This window comes from Belonocnema kinseyi, chromosome 10, assembly GCF_010883055.1.
Source record: "Belonocnema kinseyi isolate 2016_QV_RU_SX_M_011 chromosome 10, B_treatae_v1, whole genome shotgun sequence".
NCBI classification, from domain to species: domain Eukaryota; kingdom Metazoa; phylum Arthropoda; class Insecta; order Hymenoptera; family Cynipidae; genus Belonocnema; species Belonocnema kinseyi.
The window spans coordinates 6,456,762-6,474,554 of record NC_046666.1 but is presented as its reverse complement, the minus strand read 5'-3'; the positions used below and the strand labels follow the sequence as shown (position 1 = coordinate 6,474,554).

The 17,793-nt window shown below is 24.1% G+C and overlaps 1 protein-coding gene across 2 annotated transcripts in view; it reads right to left on the bottom strand.

The window, feature by feature from the left end:
* Positions 1–2,392: 2,392 nt before the first annotated feature.
* The window catches only part of LOC117181358 (centaurin-gamma-1A), a 39,673-nt gene continuing 24,272 nt past the window's right edge, over positions 2,393–17,793 (bottom strand). The window contains exons 9-13 of one of the 2 annotated variants that reach the window (XM_033373947.1): positions 16,267–16,494; positions 16,050–16,167; positions 9,943–10,155; positions 6,329–6,473; positions 2,393–3,082 (exon numbers count right to left, since the gene is read on the bottom strand). In XM_033373947.1, coding sequence (XP_033229838.1) covers positions 2,906–3,082; positions 6,329–6,473; positions 9,943–10,155; positions 16,050–16,167; positions 16,267–16,494 — 881 coding nt within the window. In that variant the 3' untranslated portion in view covers positions 2,393–2,905. The remainder of the gene's footprint in view (positions 3,083–6,328; positions 6,474–9,942; positions 10,156–16,049; positions 16,168–16,266; positions 16,495–17,793) is intronic. The other variant, XM_033373948.1, reaches the window with a different exon arrangement.

The following is a 17,793-nucleotide window of genomic DNA, read 5'->3' as shown; positions in this document are numbered from 1 at the left end:
AATTTTTCAAATAAAATTAATCGTCAACCAACAAAAAATTCTAAATGAAGGAGATTCTATGAAGGAGATTAATTTTCTACTAAAGAAGATTCATTCTAAACAAAATATATCAATATTTAAACTGAGAAGTTGAATTTTCAAGGCAAAATGACCAATTTTGTACAAAGTAGTTGTTTTCAACAACAACAAAATTAATTTTCAACCAAATAGTTGAGTTTTCTACGAAGAAGATTAATTTACTTTAAAAAAAGATGACTTTTCATCAAAATTTATGAATTTTTAACCAAAGAGATTAATTTTTTATTTTCAACTAAAAAGATGAATTGTTAACTAGAGATTGATTTTTTAATTAAAATCAAACTTTAAAACAAATTTAATTTGTAACAAATTAATTCAACATTTAGCTTAGTAGATAAATTTTTAACCAAGATGTAATAATTTTTAACAAATTATTTTAAGGTTTAGCTAATTAGATGAATTTTCAACCAAATTGTTGAATTTTCGAGCAGAGAGGGATAGAAAAAATGATCTTTTTAAGATGAATTCTCATCAAAATATATCAATTTTTAACCTGACAAGTTCAATTTTCAAGCCTAAAAGATCAATTTTCTACAAAGTAGTTGAGTTCTTAACAAAAAAAAGTTAATTTTTAACCAAATAGTTTAATTTTCTACGAAGAAGAATAATTTTCTACGAAAAAAAATACGAATTTTCAACAAAATAGATTAATTTTTAACCAGAGGTTGATTGTTTAATTAAAATCCAACTTCTAAAATGAATTTAAATTTTCAATAAAAAAATTAATGTTTAACAAAAGAACGAATTTTAAACAAAAGAGATGAATTTTTAACTAAAATAAAGAATACTCTACCAAAAAATTAATTTTTAACAAAGTACTTAATCTTTTAACTAACTAGTTGATATTTTAACCAAAAGGTTGAATTTTATTTGAAGATTAATTTTTTATAATCAAAAGATAGATTTTCATGAAAATTTATGAATTTTTAAACAAAGAGATTTAATTTTCAGTCAAAAAATTAATTTTTAACAAAAAAAGAATGAGTTTTCAATAAAATAGTTACATTTCCATTAAAAAAAATTATTTTCATCTAAAATGAGTCCTCAACCAAAAAAAGAAATAATTTTGAATAAAGTACTTAATCTTTTCATTAAGTAGTTGATATTTTAAGCAAAAGGGTGAATTTTCTATAAAGAAGATTAATTTTCTACAAAAAAGATGAAATCTCATCAAAAAATATCAATTTTTTAACCTAAGAAGTTGAATTTTCAAGCCAAAAAAACAAATTTTCTAAAAATTAGTTGAATTTTCAACAAAAAAAAAAAGTTAATTTCCAACCAAATACTTAAATTTTAAACTCATTTAAATGAAAACGATAAAAAAGGTGAAAAGGGAAGATGATAAATAAATAGGAATTTTAATTCAGTCTTACTACTTATAAAATATGATCTTAGAAATCTGCCAATTTTGCTTACAAAATAAATTTTCCACTGCACACATTTTTTTTATTTGTATTAATACAGAATTAAATGTTTAAATATAACACATTGGTTTTTGAAATATTTTTATTTAGAGATCCTTAAAATTTGATTATAGCTATAAACTGAAATTTTAATATCGTTTAAAATTCCTAAAATATTTTAAACCGAAACTCTCGAAATATATATATTTTTTATTTCAGAATAAAAATTCAAGAGTCTCTGATTGCATATTATAAAATAATTTATTATACCTACATAAAATTAATTCAGTCTACTTCTTAATTTTCATTATGAAAAAGCTGAATAAAAATCCTATTGTTTCTAAATTAGGTTTAATTAAGGTCTACTATACAATAAAATATTACATTCTATTGAAAATAATTAAACAACCATAATAAAATAAATAAAACGTCTCTATTTTCTAAATTAAAACCAGTAAATATGTCATGACATTTATTAAAGGAAATAATTCTATCCTCATTGAATATTCTAAACATTTTTCATTTCAGTTATTTACAATTTAGCAAATTTGCAATTCGCGAGCCGCTCGTTACATGACCGCTGCATTTTGTAGTGAGTATTTAAAAACTTTACCTTATTCAAACAATTCAATACAAACTGAACCTACAAATATTTGATAACAATAGAAGATCCGAAGTCAAGCAAATCAATGGAAAAACCTAGCATTTTGGGAATTTGGATGCGAAATAGACAAAATTTTTAGTAAAAAAAAAACAAAAAAACTTACTGAACAAAAATTCCAGAATGAAAATTTCCTATAAGGAAGTTTATTTTAAATTTTTAAATCCTGATATTTAGTTACTAAAACGTAACAGCCGCGTTAAAAATAGATATTTTCAAACCGAATCTCAAATGAAGAAAAGCCCGATGATTATGAGACAATACGGTATATTTCATTAACATGAAAATTGTAAAAGCACGATTTAAATACATTAAATGTATAAATATAACTAGATTTATGAGTGTTTTGTACTTCTCAGTCATTGTCAACATACACTCGACTCGCCTCTAAAAGATTCAATTTCTACGGACAATTCAAGAGTTTTACGAATGACAACAAAATTAAATTAAATTAAATTAAATTAAATTAGAATCGCGAATCGAGTGACGTTACGATTATCTTCAAGCTAAAATTTCCCGAACCAATGAACGGCCTCTAATTAATCATTCTTTTTTCGAGTAAATCATCGAGTCTGAATAAATGGAAAAACAGCTCATGACGAAATTCAAATCGGCAATTCGAGTTCGTTACAACTTACAAATCAAGTCTCTTGTATAAAAGCCGTTAAAGCACTATCACACGGTAAGTACATAGTAGGTAATAACAATTTATGTTATCCAAAAAATTCATAACATTTCCTGAGACACTACCGAAAATTAATTATTAATACTGGGCCATATCTGGTTCATCATTACCAGAAACACTCGCCTGTTCCAGAACTTGCAAAAGCTTTTGCATCTCCAAAGAATCCGACGAATTGTCAAGTGTCCTCTCCAACGCTCGCACGTATGACATGCAAGTTCGACCTTCGTGGTCCAGGTTTTGAGGATTCGCCTTATGCTGTAGATAAAAATTACATTATACGAATTACTTTTTTTTTTTGACGAAATACCTTGTTTTTATCAAGAAAATTGGTCACTTTAAAAAAAATATTCAATCTTAATATTTAAATTTCGCGCCAAAATCTGGTAAAAGTTACACGCAGGGTTGCCAACAAAATGCTGGACAATTTTTTTCGGTGATTTCCCTGTTTGCAAATGGACGTTCAATTATGTATACAAACTTCACAGCCCAAAATTCTCTCAAACCAGGGGAAATAGGGTGATTTTTTTTACAAGAATAGAGGAATATATTATTTTAAATAACATTTAAATTTCTAAGATTTTCATCAAAAATAATATAATTTTCAGTGAAAACAGATTAATTATACTAATATTCAACCAAGAAGAGTAGAAAATTAATTTATATACAAGAAAAGATGAATTTTAAGGTAGTAGAATTGAACGAAAAAATAATGTTTTAGAAAATAGTTGAGTTTTAAATCGGAAAAGGTCCATTTTTTAAAGAGAGTTTATTTACACTCAAAAAAGATTAATTTTCAACAGAATAGTGGAATTTTCAACTAAAAAATATAAGTTTTCAATCAAAATGGAATCGATACATTTTCAATTGAAATTAATTTAAACAAAAAATGATTTTCAAACAGTAGAATTCAACCATAAAAGACGATTTTTTAACCAAATAATTTAATCCTCAAAGAAAATTAATTTTCAACAAAATACATCAATTTTCACGAAAATTGTTGAGTTTTGAAGCCTACAAGAAAAACTATTTACAAATCAGTTTTTTCCCCAAAACTATATTTGTAAAAAAAAGGAATAAGTTAATTTTGTATCAAAGTAGTTGAATTTACAACCAAAAATATGAAATTTTAACAAAAAAGTTCATTCATAAACAAATTGTTAAATTTGCAAGCCAAGAAGATTAATTTTTGTACCAAACAGTTAAATTTTCAACCCAAAAATGTGAGTTTTCAACAAAATATAGGAAAGTGCATTTCCTACCAAAGAATTAAAATTTCAAATAAATAGTTTAATTTTTACCAAATCGTTGCACTTTCCTCTAAAATACAGTTTAATTTTTAACATACAATCATGGAATTACAACCAAATAATTAAATTTTCAACAAAATCGTTTAATTCTTAACCAACTCGTTGAATTTTCAGTCTGCAGAGATGAATTTTTATCCAAGAGAGATTAATTTTCATACAAAAGACGAATTTTTACAAAGATATTTTAATTTGTAACCCGAAAAAAAGAAATTTTTAACGAAGAAAAATTTATTTTCAACCAAGAAATATGACTTGTATATACAAAAAAAAAATATTTTTTTAACCAGATAGTTGAATTTTGAAAAAAAATCAATTTATAACCGAGAAGATTAATTTTCTTCCGAAAATGACGAATTTTAACAAAACACATAAATTTTCCATCAGATAGTTAAATTTTGAACTAAAAAAAATCAATTTATAACCACGAGAAAATTAATTTTCATTAAAAAATGATAAATTTTGGACCAAAAATATTAATTTTCAAATGAAAAAGATAAGTTCGTAACCAAAAATGAAAAAGTTAAGTTTTCAAGATGAAATGTCAAATGTTTTAAAATTCAGGTAACTTTTAAAGCAGTATACATCGATTTAAAACAAAACAAAAACGAATTTTCAATAGGCGAATTCAAAATACAAAGATTAAAGAAATTAAAATGATCTACAAACAGGTAAATTTTCAACTAGAAAATATGATTTTTCAAAGCGAAACAAAAATCTACAAAATATTTAAATTATTAACTAAATAAATGACCAATCTACGAAAATGGTTGAATTTGAAACAAAAAAATAAACTTTTAATCAAAAAGTTAATTTTCAAGCAAAAAGTTTATTTTTCAACAAACCAGTTTCATTTTTACCCAACAAATACAAATCTTGTACTAAGATAGAATAACTTTTAAACAAAAAGATGAATTTTCGACAAAAGAGTTCAATTTTCAACAAAGAAAGAATTTAAAGTCAATAAAGAATACAAATTTTATCAAAATTGTTGAATTTTCAAGCCAAAAAGACGAATTTTCTAAAAAAAAGACAGTGTATTTAAAAAAAAAAGTTCATATACATCCATATGAATGAATTTGTAAAGGAAATGATGAGTTTTAAACAAAAAATGCATTCTTTTATAAAGTAGTTCAAATTTCAACCAAACAATTGCATTTTTAAACAATAAGGATGAATTTTCAACAAAAAAAGAATAATCTAACCAAAAACGTAAATTTAAAACCAAATGTATAAATTTTAAACAAAATAGTAATTTTTAACAAAAAAATAAAATAATTTTTAACCAAACGAAATAAATTCCTAATCCAAAAAATAATAAGAGTTTTCAACCCAAAAAAATAATAACTCTGAACCAAAATAAGTTAGATTTTCTTATGGAGTTTGGTTAATTACATCCACATTTAAACGGAAAGAACGAAGAAAAGGAAAAGTTTCATAGTACTTCAAAATCAAGCATTATATCAAAATAAAAGATTCAAAATTGTAAAATATCAAATCAATATTCAAGATTAATAATTCAAAATGAAAAATTCACCGCTTTCATCTTTTAAATATATATAAAAAGAATTGGGTTGCCTTCAGATCAATAAGAGATAAAAACACAAAAATATCTCTTCCAATTCAGAAATAAAATTAAAAACCAAAAACCCTTCTGCTTTTCTTAATTCCCAATTTACGCCCATCCTGAAAAATTTATATTAATAGTATATTTAAAGGCTCTATATTTAAAAATAGAACAGAATAGAATCAATTCCTAAATTGTCTCGCTTCCATCTCAATAAAAATGTTAAAAACCATTCATGAAATTCAGAAACAATTAAAGAAAATATATTTTCCTCTTTTATCTTAAACAAAACTCAATAAAAATTTAAAAACACAAAATTCCTCTTCCTATTAAAAAAAATATATAAAAACAAAATTTCCTTCTGTTCTTCTGCAACATTTTTTTTTTAAATTCGGAAACAATGAAAGAAAATATATTTTCCTATATCATCGTAAACAAAACGCAATAAAAATGTTAGAAAATAAATTCCCCTTGCCATTAAAAATATTTTTTTTTTTTTAATTTCCTCCTCTTTTTCTGCACAAAAATTCTTTAAATTCCCGATCTAGAGCTTATCCTGCAAAATTGATATTGATAGAATCAGAGAAAAAGTATAGTATTTCTATATTAAAAAAAAAAATTGTTGCTTACCCATATCAATTGTTGTGCCATGGCTAGATTTCCAGTTGCACATGCAAGATGAAGAGGCGTTCGTAGATCTTCGGCACTCACAGACACATTAATATCCTCGTAACTACATCTAGCTAGGCACAATGTAAACGCTCGCATGTCTCCCCTATATAAATATAAAATAAATTCGATAATTTCAAACATTCGTTTCAATAAAAATAGTTTTCAAGAATAAATTTAAAAGAGTTAATTCAAGGTGGCCGCAAAACTTCATTTTCAAAATGCCCTGACCATTAATATTTAAAGACAAAATTCTAATCTTGTAAAATTTTTAATAAAGAATTTTTTATAAATCGATAATAATAATTTAAAATTTTAAATTATAAATCTTTAATTTATTATTCTCAGATCTGCGAATTGAATACAATTCAAAACATGGAAAAAAATCATTGAATTAAAAAGAATTCAGGGTGAATTACAAATGAATTGTAAAAAAGATAAGAAAATCTTTTTAAATTTTTCACAAACTTACGAAATACATTCCTTTTTTGTGAATAAACTCTTTGAAATCTATTAAAATAATATCAAATTCTGTGAAATTTGATGAAACCTAGTGATATTTCCTGAAATCTTGGAAAATTCTTTGAAATATTTAAAAATATTACATGACAGTTTAAACATATACCTTAAAATAATTAAAATCCTTGAAAATGCCTTGAAAGTTTTTTAATCACTGGAAAATTTCTTAGAATATTTTTAAATTACCTATATTTGAAAATAACTCAAAACTTTTTGAGGTTCTTGAAAATACCTTGAAATATTTTTAAAATAATTTTAAAATCCCTAAAATATTTCAAAACCTTCGAAACCCGATTAAATTACTAAAATATTTTGAACATTTCTTGGAATCTATTAATATACCCTAAATTATATAAATTTTTTAAAGATCTTTGGTAAGGCCTTGAAACTTTTCAAAGATCTTGAAAATTCCTCGGATTTTTTAAAATTCCATACAATTATTTAAACTTTTTAAAACCAATTTAAATTATTGAATCTATTCAAAATTTCTAGGAATATTTTTAAATAGCCTAAACTATTTAAAATCTCTTGGAATCTCATCAAATTATTGAAACCTATTAAATACTCCTTTAAATCTTTTAAAATATCCTAAAATATTGCAACTCCTTCGAAATATTTTTAAATCCCTTGAAATTTTTGAAATCCATGATAAGTTCCTTACAATCTTTTAAATTACACAAAAATATTTCGATTGATGTATATTTGAAACTCTTTTGAAATCTCTTCAAACTACTGAAGTACATTTTAAATTCCTTGGAATTTTCAAAAAATACCCCAAATTATTTCAAATCCTTTTTAAACTTTTGAAAAAAACTTGAAAACTTTGAAAGACTCTTGGAAATTTCTTGAAATTTTTAAAAGTATCCTAAAATCTTTAAAATCCTGTGAAATCCCTTCAAATGATTCAAATCTATCAAAAATTCAATGTAAACTTTTTAAATACTCTAAAATATTTAAAATCCTTTTAAATATTTTGAACCACCTTGAAACTTTTAAAAGCTTCTGAATATTAATTAGATTTTTTTTAAATACCCTAAAATATTTCAATTATTTGCAACTTTTAAAAATTATTGATGTTAAAATTTTTTGAAATACCTTAAAATATTTTTAATTCTTTAAAATCTGTTGAAACATTTTAAGGCTCTTGAAAATTCCTTGGAATTTTTTTAAATAAACTAAAATCTTTAAAATCATTTGGGATCCCTTCAAATTATTGAAATCCATTACAAATTGCTGGGAGTATATTAAAATACCCTAGAATATTTAAAATCTTTTTAAATCCCTTGAAACTTTTTAAAGCTTGTGAATATTCCTTAGAATTAAACAAAAAAAAACTCAAAATTCGCTCAAACTCTTTGAAGTCCTTTGCAAGTTTTTAAATTCATAAAAAATCCTTGAAATTTTTTTAAATACCCTTAAATATTTTAAATCTTTTGGAATTCCTGCAAATTATTGAGATATATTACAAATTTCTTGGAATCTTTAAGAATGCCCTGAAATATTTTTAAAATCATAAGAATTCCTTGGAATTTTTGTAAGGCCCTAAAATATTTCGAATCGTTTGGAGTCCCTTTAAATGATTGGAATCAATTAAAAATTACTTGGAGTTGCTCGAAGTATACACAATTTTGTGCGGGTAAGAAAAATTCCAAAAACCTAACCGTTAAGAAAACAAAACAAAATTTATTTATTTTTACATTTTGAGTTTTAATATGAGAACTGTTGATATCACGTAATTTTGTTATAGGAAATAAAGACTTCATTCGTCAAGCAAAATTCAGCACAATTTTTATTTTTTCGAAATTTTAATATTTTTTGTATCTTTTATGTTTTTTGAGTTTTACATTTTGAGTTTTAATTTGAGAATTGTTGATCTCACGTAATTTTATTCAAAATTTTTATATTTTTGGTTTTAAGATGGCAAATTTTGTTCTTAAGTAATTTTGTTAGAGGAAATAAAGACTGCATTTGTAGAGTAAAACTGAGAACAAGTTTGAGTTTTTCCAAAATTTTAAAAGTAATACATTTTTTTTTGAACGGTTGGGTTTTTGGAATTTTTCGAAAAACCGTTTACGGCACAAATGAGCAGGAAAAAATAGTTTTGCGGATCTAACATCCGCGACATTGTAATTTACCCGAAAATGTTTCAAAGAATGAAATCCCTTCAAATTATTGAAATCTTTTAAAATAGCCTAAACTTCTTCAAATCCTTTGAAATCTTTTGAAACTCCTTGCAACATTTTTAAACTCTTGAAATTTTTTTAATTACCCTAAAATCTTTAAAATAATTTCGAAAACCTAAAAAAAAATATATTAAAAATTCCTTGCAGTATTTTAAAATGCCCTAAAATGATTAAAAAAGTTCTTGAAACTTGAAAATTTATAAACTTAAAAATTTTTAAGACTTTTGATAATTCCTTGGAATTTTTAAATGTACCCTAAAATCTTTTAAATTCTTTAAAATCCCTTTAAATTACTGAAATCTATTAAAAAATCCTTGAAATCTGTTAAAATACCCTAAAATAATCAAAATCTTTTGATATTATTTGCAACTTTGCAAGGTTCTTGAAAATTCCTAGCAATTTTTGTTAATACCCTAAAGTCATTCAAACACTTTGAAATCCCTTCAAACGATTGAAATCGATTGAAAATTCGCTGCAAACTTTTAAAATGACCTAAAACATTTCAAATTCTTTCAAACTAAAAAAAAAAAAATTCAAATACTTTGAAATTTCTAGATATCCCTTAAAACTATTGTACATGTATGAACAAAAATCCTTGGAATTTTTTTTAAATACCTTAAATTGAACTGGTTAACCCCGTGGGTTAATTTTTTAAAAAGAAAAGTGACTAAAGTGATCTTTTCATTAAAAAAAAAAAGTTACTAAAAAGTGATTTGAGAAAAAAAAGGTGCTTCTTACAGAAATTCCCCGACTTGAACCAATTTTTTTCATAAAAATCCCTCACTTTCCCTGATCAAAAAAATTCCCTAACTTTTCCCCTAATTTCCGGGTTTTTCCTGGCTTGGGACCACCCTGTTAATTACTGAAACGGACCTGCAAACGGAGTCGATGAGTAATTTTCCGAGAGAAATGTTCGGATTAATGGGAGGCAGAAAGGCCTTGTCTTCGTATTTCCACCTGACCCATTGCTCCTTTTCTTCTCTAGTCGAATCACTGTTTGGTTTTTGCTTCCCATTTAGACAATATTCCCATACACTGTTGGCTATGTCATTTCCCAGTGCCAACATAACACTCAATTGGCCTGCCCTAAAATAAAAAAAATATTACGTTTTTAAATCAGAATAGTTTCATATAATCAGAGTCCGAGAAATTGGAAAACGACGCGGAAAAAACGGGAAATGAAATATAATTCTGACATTTGAACAGAGAAATTCGCAAAGACCAGGATGACCGTTTTAATCAAAGAACAAAATTCCCGGGTTTTCCCCGGTTCGAAAATATTTTTCCCGATCAATAAAATGTAAAAAAATCGTAATATAAAGCTAAACAGTAAAACTACCAGTAATACAAAATAAACAACAAACTAAAGCAATCAAAGTGGAACTCTTGAATTTTTAACTTTTAAAATTGAAGTTTAAAAGTTTTTAAATTCATTCATAAATTCATAAATTATAAAAAACATTAATAAATTATAGAGTTCAAATATTTCGATTAAGTTCTCTAAATTAAAGAATAAATCAATGAACTTCAAAAATGGTCAAAATTATATTATTCAGTTATTTTAGGCCAATAAATATTTTAAAATTTACATTTTTTTTCAACTTAAAAGTTCTTAAATTAGAATTTTAATTATTTTTATTTTAAATGGTTTAAGCATCCTTGAAAAACTTTAAAATTGTATTTCAAAATCTTGCAAAATCTATAAGTATTTTAAAATTTTTTCAAAACTTCTCAATAGCTTTAAAAATTAATTGAATTTGTCCTAAAATTTTTAGAAAATCCTGCGAATTTAAAAAATGTAGATTTTTGCAGTTTACACAAAATTTAGATCCTTTTTAAGAATTGCGAAAGGCTCCAAACGAATCAAAACATTTTCTTAAAATTCCTAGGAAAATTGATAATGATTTTTCCTTTTGAAAAATTATTTTAACAGATTATTCAAAAAGATTTTAAGAGAATTCCAATATTATTAAAAACGACCCGGGAATCGTTGCATTTTCTTCTAAAATACTGTAACCACAAAAAATATAAACTGTAAACAAAAAATGGATTTTCAACCAAATTGTTGAATTGCCAATACAAAAAGATGCATTTTCTTTTTTAAAAAGTTCAATTTTTGACGCAAAAATAGGAATTTTCAACAAAAAAGCTAATTCTCAACGAAACAGTTTGATTTTTAACATAGAAAGATGAATTTACAACCAAGTAATTAAATTTCCAACAAAATAGTTTAATTCTTAACCAAATCGTTGAATTTTCAACCTGCAGAGATGAATTTTCATCCAAGAAAGATTAATTTTCATACAAAAGACGAATTTTTACAAAGATATTTTAATTTGTAACCCGAAAAATGAAATTCTCAACAAAAAGTCAATTTTTAATAAAGAAAGATTGATTTTCAACCAAGAAAAATGACTTTTATACACAACAAAAAATTATTTTTTAGCCAAATTGTTGAATTTCGAAAAAAAATTAATTTATAACCGAGAAGATTAATTTTCTGGTAAAAATGACGAATTTTAACAGAATACATGAATTTTCAATCAGATAGTTAAAATTTGAACTAAAAAAATCAATTTATAATAAAAAATTTATAAAAAACGACAGATTTTTGACAAAATATATTAATTTTCAAGTGAAAAACATAAGTTCGTAACCAAAAATGAAACAGTTAAATTTTCAGTTTAAAAATGTACTTTTTATCAAAGAAAAACTTTTAAAGCAAAAAACATCAATTTAAAACAAAGCAAAAAAGAATTTTGAACCAGACGAATTCCAAATACAAAGATTAAATAAATTAAAATGATCTACAAAACAGTTACATTTTTAACTCAAAAATATGATTTTTCAAAACAACACAAAAATATACAAAATAGTTGATTTAAAAAAATATATATATAAGCTTTCAATCAAAAAGTTAATTTTAAATCAAAAAGTTGATTTTTCAACCAAACAGTTTCATTGTTACACAACAAAGATAAATCTTATACTAAGATAGAATAATTTTTAATCAAAAAGATGAACTTTTGAAAAAAGAGTTCAATTTTCCATCAAGAAAGAATAAAAATTTCATCAAAAATGTTGAATTTTCAAGCCAAAAAGACGAATTTTCTAAAAAAAAACAGTGTATTTAAAACTTTAAAATTGTATTTCAAAATCTTGAGAAATCTAGAAGTAGTTTTAAATTTTTTCAAATTTAGCTTTATTTTCGAAATTTTTTCAAAACTTTGAATAATTTAAAAAATTAATTGAAGTTGTCCTACAAATTTTAGAAAATCCTGCGAATTTAAAAAACTGTCCTTAAAAATGTGTATTTCTAAATAACAATTGAACACTTATTATTTTTATAAACAATTAGAGTAATTATAAGAGATATTTAGAAGTTTGAAAAAGGTTAAAAATTAATTTAGAACTTGAAATGATTCAAATAATTTTCACGAAGTGTGTTTACCGAAAAAATTTGGTTATACGTAACGAAATTTCGGTGCAAATACAACCTAATTTAAAACAAAATGTCGATTTTTGTAATTTACAAAAAATTTAGAGGCTTTTTAAGAACTGTGAAAGGCTTCAAACGAATAAAACAATTACCTTAAAATTCCTAGGAAAATTGAAAATGATTTTTCATTTTGAAAAATTATTTTAACAGAATATTCAAAAAGATTTTAAGATCATTCCAATATTATTAAAAACGACTCGGGAAAAATTTAAGGATTCTTTTTCATTTTTAAGATTTTCTAAAAATTGTAGAAAAAAAATTTATTCAGTTTAAAATATCTTTAGAAGTTCTGAATTTTTTTTCAAACACTTCGTTTAAATTACTTGACATCATTTTAAGTTTTAAATTAATTTTTAATCTTTTCAACACTTCTAAGTATCTCTCAAAATTACTCAAATTTTTCTAAACATAATACGTGTTCAATCATTATTTATACATCAAAATTCAAGAATTTCGCTTACAAATTAAACATTTTATTAAGTAAAACAATAAAAATTGTACCGTTAAAATGTTAGAAGCTTTTACATTTTTTAACAATTAAAAACTTTTTATGTCAAACATTTAAGTTTCAAATTGTTTACTTTTAAATATTTGGCTTCAATTTAGTCGTCTTAATTTATAAGTCAAATATTGCTAAATATTAAATAATTATCCTTTTTCTTAATCAACATTTTTTTAATTAAATGGGTTAAAAATGGAATAATTTAGACTGAAACAATATTTTTAATTTGATAAAAGCCTTTAATTACGAATTAATTACGAATCTGGAAATTCTTTAACTTTCAACGATTTTATAATCGTTTTATCAGATTAATTATTTTACAGTTTTTAATACTTAAAGTACCGATCCATTTAAAAAATTATTTATTTACATTTGCAGTTGATAAAATAAAACTGTTTTTTTATCAAAAATGTACAACTTTAAACGTTTTTAATTTATAATTAAAATAGGCATTATAAACTGAATGATATCATAAATTAAACAAATATAAATTCAACTAATTATTTTAAAACTGTTTAAATCGAATTCGGAAAGATTTTTCTTCTGAAAATTTGTAAAATTCCCGGTCAAGAAATAAATTCACTGTCATTTCCCGTTTTCCCGGTCCAGTGGCCACTTTAAAAGACTTATAATTCTGACTTTGGGACGCAAAATTTTAGTAATGAATTGTAATGTTGAGTTTGGGATAGGGAATTTCAGTAAAAAATTTGGTGTGACAATTCCATGGTGGCGATTCGGCGGACAATTTTAAATTCCCGGGCATTTCCTGGTCAAGTTTTTCTATTTTTTTCTGTTAACTAAAAGTAACATAATCATACTTACCGATAAACGCAAAAATGTATTTTAATTAATGACGTTCATTCTTTGGAACAAATATTTAAATTTTGCACTAAAAAATATCGATTTTTAACAAAAAAATATAATAGTTAAACTGATAGTTGAAAAAAATTAATTTTCAACAAAAAATAAAATAAAATTCAAGAAAACAGTTCAATTTTCATAATAACTGATGAATTTCCAACTATAATGATTCATCTCAAACTGGAATAGTTAAATTCTAAACCAAAAAGATGAGTTTACAATTAAAAAACAATTAATCTTCAACTAAAATAGTTAAGTTTTCAACAACAACAAATTAATTTGTACTAAAAAAGATAAACGTCAATCAAAATCTAAATAATTAAATTTGAAGTTAAAAAAATGTATGTTTAATCAAACAGACGCATTTTCAACTAAAACTATGGAATATTCATTTGGAATAAGTTAAATTTTCAGTTAAAAAAATTATTTTCCAGAAAAAAATAGTTACATTTTCAACCTAAGTGACGAGTTTTCACCTAAAATTGTAAAACTTTAACTGGAATAGTTAAATTTTAAACCAGAAAGATAAATTTTCAACTAAAGTGATGAATCTTTTACTAGAATAATTGAATTTAAAAAAAAAAGATATGAACCTTTAACCAAGAATATTAATTTATACGATAAAAGATGAATTTTCAACTAATTATGATAATTTTTCAGTCAAAAATTAATGTTCAAACCAAGAAACGAATTTTTATCTAAAATTATTAAACATTCAAAAAAAAAATCCATTTTCGACAAAAAAATTCCATTTCATTCAAAGACAAAAGAAGTTTCCAATCAAATACCCAAAAAATGAATTTTTATCTGAAATGATAAACATTTCACTGGAATACTTGAATTTTTAACCGAAAAGGAGAATTTTTAAATAAGAAGATTAACTTGCAAAGTAAATGATAATTTTCTGCAAAAAAAAATGGATTTTTTAACCAAATGGTTATATTTTCAATTAAAAAACAAATTTTCACCCAACTTGTTCAATTTTGAACTAGAAAAGATCAATTTTAAACGAAAATGGACAGTTCAATTTTCCTTTGAAAGAATTAATTTTCAACCGCACTCATGAATTTCCAACTAAAATGACATATATTGTATCATATATTAATTCTCAAACGTAAAAATTATTTTTTTAACACAAGAAGGGGAATTTGTCACAAAGTTCATAAATTTTCAAACAACTACTTTAACTTCTAAATAAAAAATATCAATTTTCAACCAAATAGTTGTATTTTCCTAAAAAAAAAACATCTTTAACCAAAACTAGAACAGTTAAATTTCCCTATAAAAATCTAATTCTAAACAAAAAAATAGATTTCTAGCAAAATAGTCCAATTTTTATTAGAACAGTTGCAATTTTAGTTAAAAAAAAAAATTATTTTCAATAAAGTAATCACATTTTCAACGAAAGGTGAATTTTCAATTTAAATGATGAATCTTCAAACAGAATAATAATTTTTTAACAAAAGAGTTTGACTTTTAACCGAATAGTAGATTTTTTATCTAAGAAATATGAATTCGCAAATAGGAATGGGAAACTTCCAAATTGTGACAAATTCTGACTAGGAACAGGGATTCTTTAAAATTTTGTTTCTTCTAAATCTGAGTTATAAAATATTTAAAAAAATTCCCTGTTTCAAGTGAAATTATTCTTATTATTGAAATTATTATTTCCATATGTTTGAAATATCATCAATTCGATCATCAAAATTAAGTTAGCAAAAAAAATCTCACAGAGCAAAAAATTACAAAAGGTCTTTCTTATTACGAAAAATAATAAAAATTCAACAATAAATTATGATTTAATTAGAGAAAAGTAGAAATCACATTTCTAAATTGATCAATATTATTAAAATAATAAAAACTTAAACTTTTTATGATCAGAAGTAAATTCCCGGCTTTTTAAATTAAATTCCCTGTTTACCTGTCCCAAACTCGAAATTATAATTCAAAATTGATTTTAAAACATTCTCTGTTCCAACTCTGAATTATCATTCTTTTCAAACATTAAAAAATTAATAGGAAAAAGGCCGGAAATTATAAATTATCGGATAGGCACCTTGATAATTAATATCAGAAAAATCTTTAAAGAAAAAATCTTTCTAGAATTTAGATACTTACGACCAATCGTCCAGATCTAAAGATCTGACTTTGGATATGTGAGATCCTAAATTCCTGTGAATGCCGGAGCACTCGATACACATTAAAACTCCCAAATTAAGACTCGCCCAATCCGGATCTGCGGAAAATAATCAGAAAAAAACATTTTTAAACTGAAAAAAATCAAGCTTTCTTTCTAGAATCTTTTTTATATAATTTGTTTTTTTAATTTTCTTACTCGGTGCCCCACAATCAACGCAGGCATCGTTTCCAGAAACCTTGTTTTTTATACAATGCATTTTGAAAGCGTCAGTTTCATTTTTCCTATCACCATCACTATTTTGTAAACTAGACAATATTTGCTGCTCGATTGCAGAAATCCAACTGTCTCTGTCTTCGATACTATTAGCTTCAAAATGCCACGTTTTGTTCTCCAAAGAAATAATCGAGAACTCAAAACTGTCTTCTGCAAAAAATGCATTTCCTATTTTAATGAATAGTTCATTCTAAAATTAATATAAAGCTAGAAAAATTATAAGCAGGGTGTTCGTTTTAATCGACGAAATAAATTCCCGGTCATTTCCCGATTTTTTACGGGTTCGCAAACATTTTTCACGGTCAATGAAATTAAAAAAAGAAAACTCTAACGCTAAAAACTTTTCCACTTGAGTTAATAAAAACTGAGCTGCAAATGAAGGTACTCAAAGTGGAACTGTTAATTTTTGAACTTTTAAAATTGAAATTTAAAAGTGTTTGATTCAAATATGTTGTATTCAAATGCTCAATAATTTACGCGTATAAAATTAAAGGTACTAACATTTTTAAATATAAAAAAAATCCATATTATCATTTTCAATGCTCTAAATTAAAAAATCAATCAATGAACTTTAAAATGTTCAAAATTATACAATTTTAAGGAACTTTAAGCTAGAAACATTAAATATTGATAAATTGAAAAAATTTTAACTGAACACTTCTTCAATTAGAAATTCAATTATTTTCTTTTTAAATAGTTTAAACATCCTTGGAAAGCTTCAACATTTTATTTCAAAATCTTGAGAAATCTAGAAGTTGTTTTAAGTTTGTTTTAAATTTAAAATTATTTTGGAAATTTTTTCAGAACTTCTAAATATCTATCATAATTAATTGAATTTTTTCTACAATTTTCAGAAAATTCTGCAAATTTGAAAAAATTTCTTTACAATTTGGATGTATAAATCACAATTGAACATTTATTATTTGTAGAAAAAATTTGAGTAATTTTAAGAGATATGTAGAAGTTTTGAAGATTCAAACTTAATGTAAAACTTCAAATGATTTCCTAATATAAAACAAAATGTAGATTTTTGCAGATTTTAAGGGCATGTGACACATCTAAATACCTATATTACCGACTACAGTTTTTCAGTTCACTGAATGTTTTTTTGAACCTAAGAACTTTTTTTTGTAAATAAAATATCGAGCTGAAAGTTTGGAAGATTTATTAGGGTACAATAAAGTACGTTTGGTACTGCAATTTGGTAGGAACTTCACTGAAAATTATTTCATCTTTTTTCTGAACCTCAACATTTTGTGAACGTTCGAACTTTTTTTATACATAAAATATCAGTCTCAAACTTTGAGAAATGCAAGAGCCGAATGAAAACTACGTTTAAGTACAAAACTGAATAATAATAGATGTAAAAAAATATATTTCAACAATCAATTCCAACGGCATCAGCCGGTAACGTTGTACACGAAAATACGAACTCTCTAGAGCCTCGTC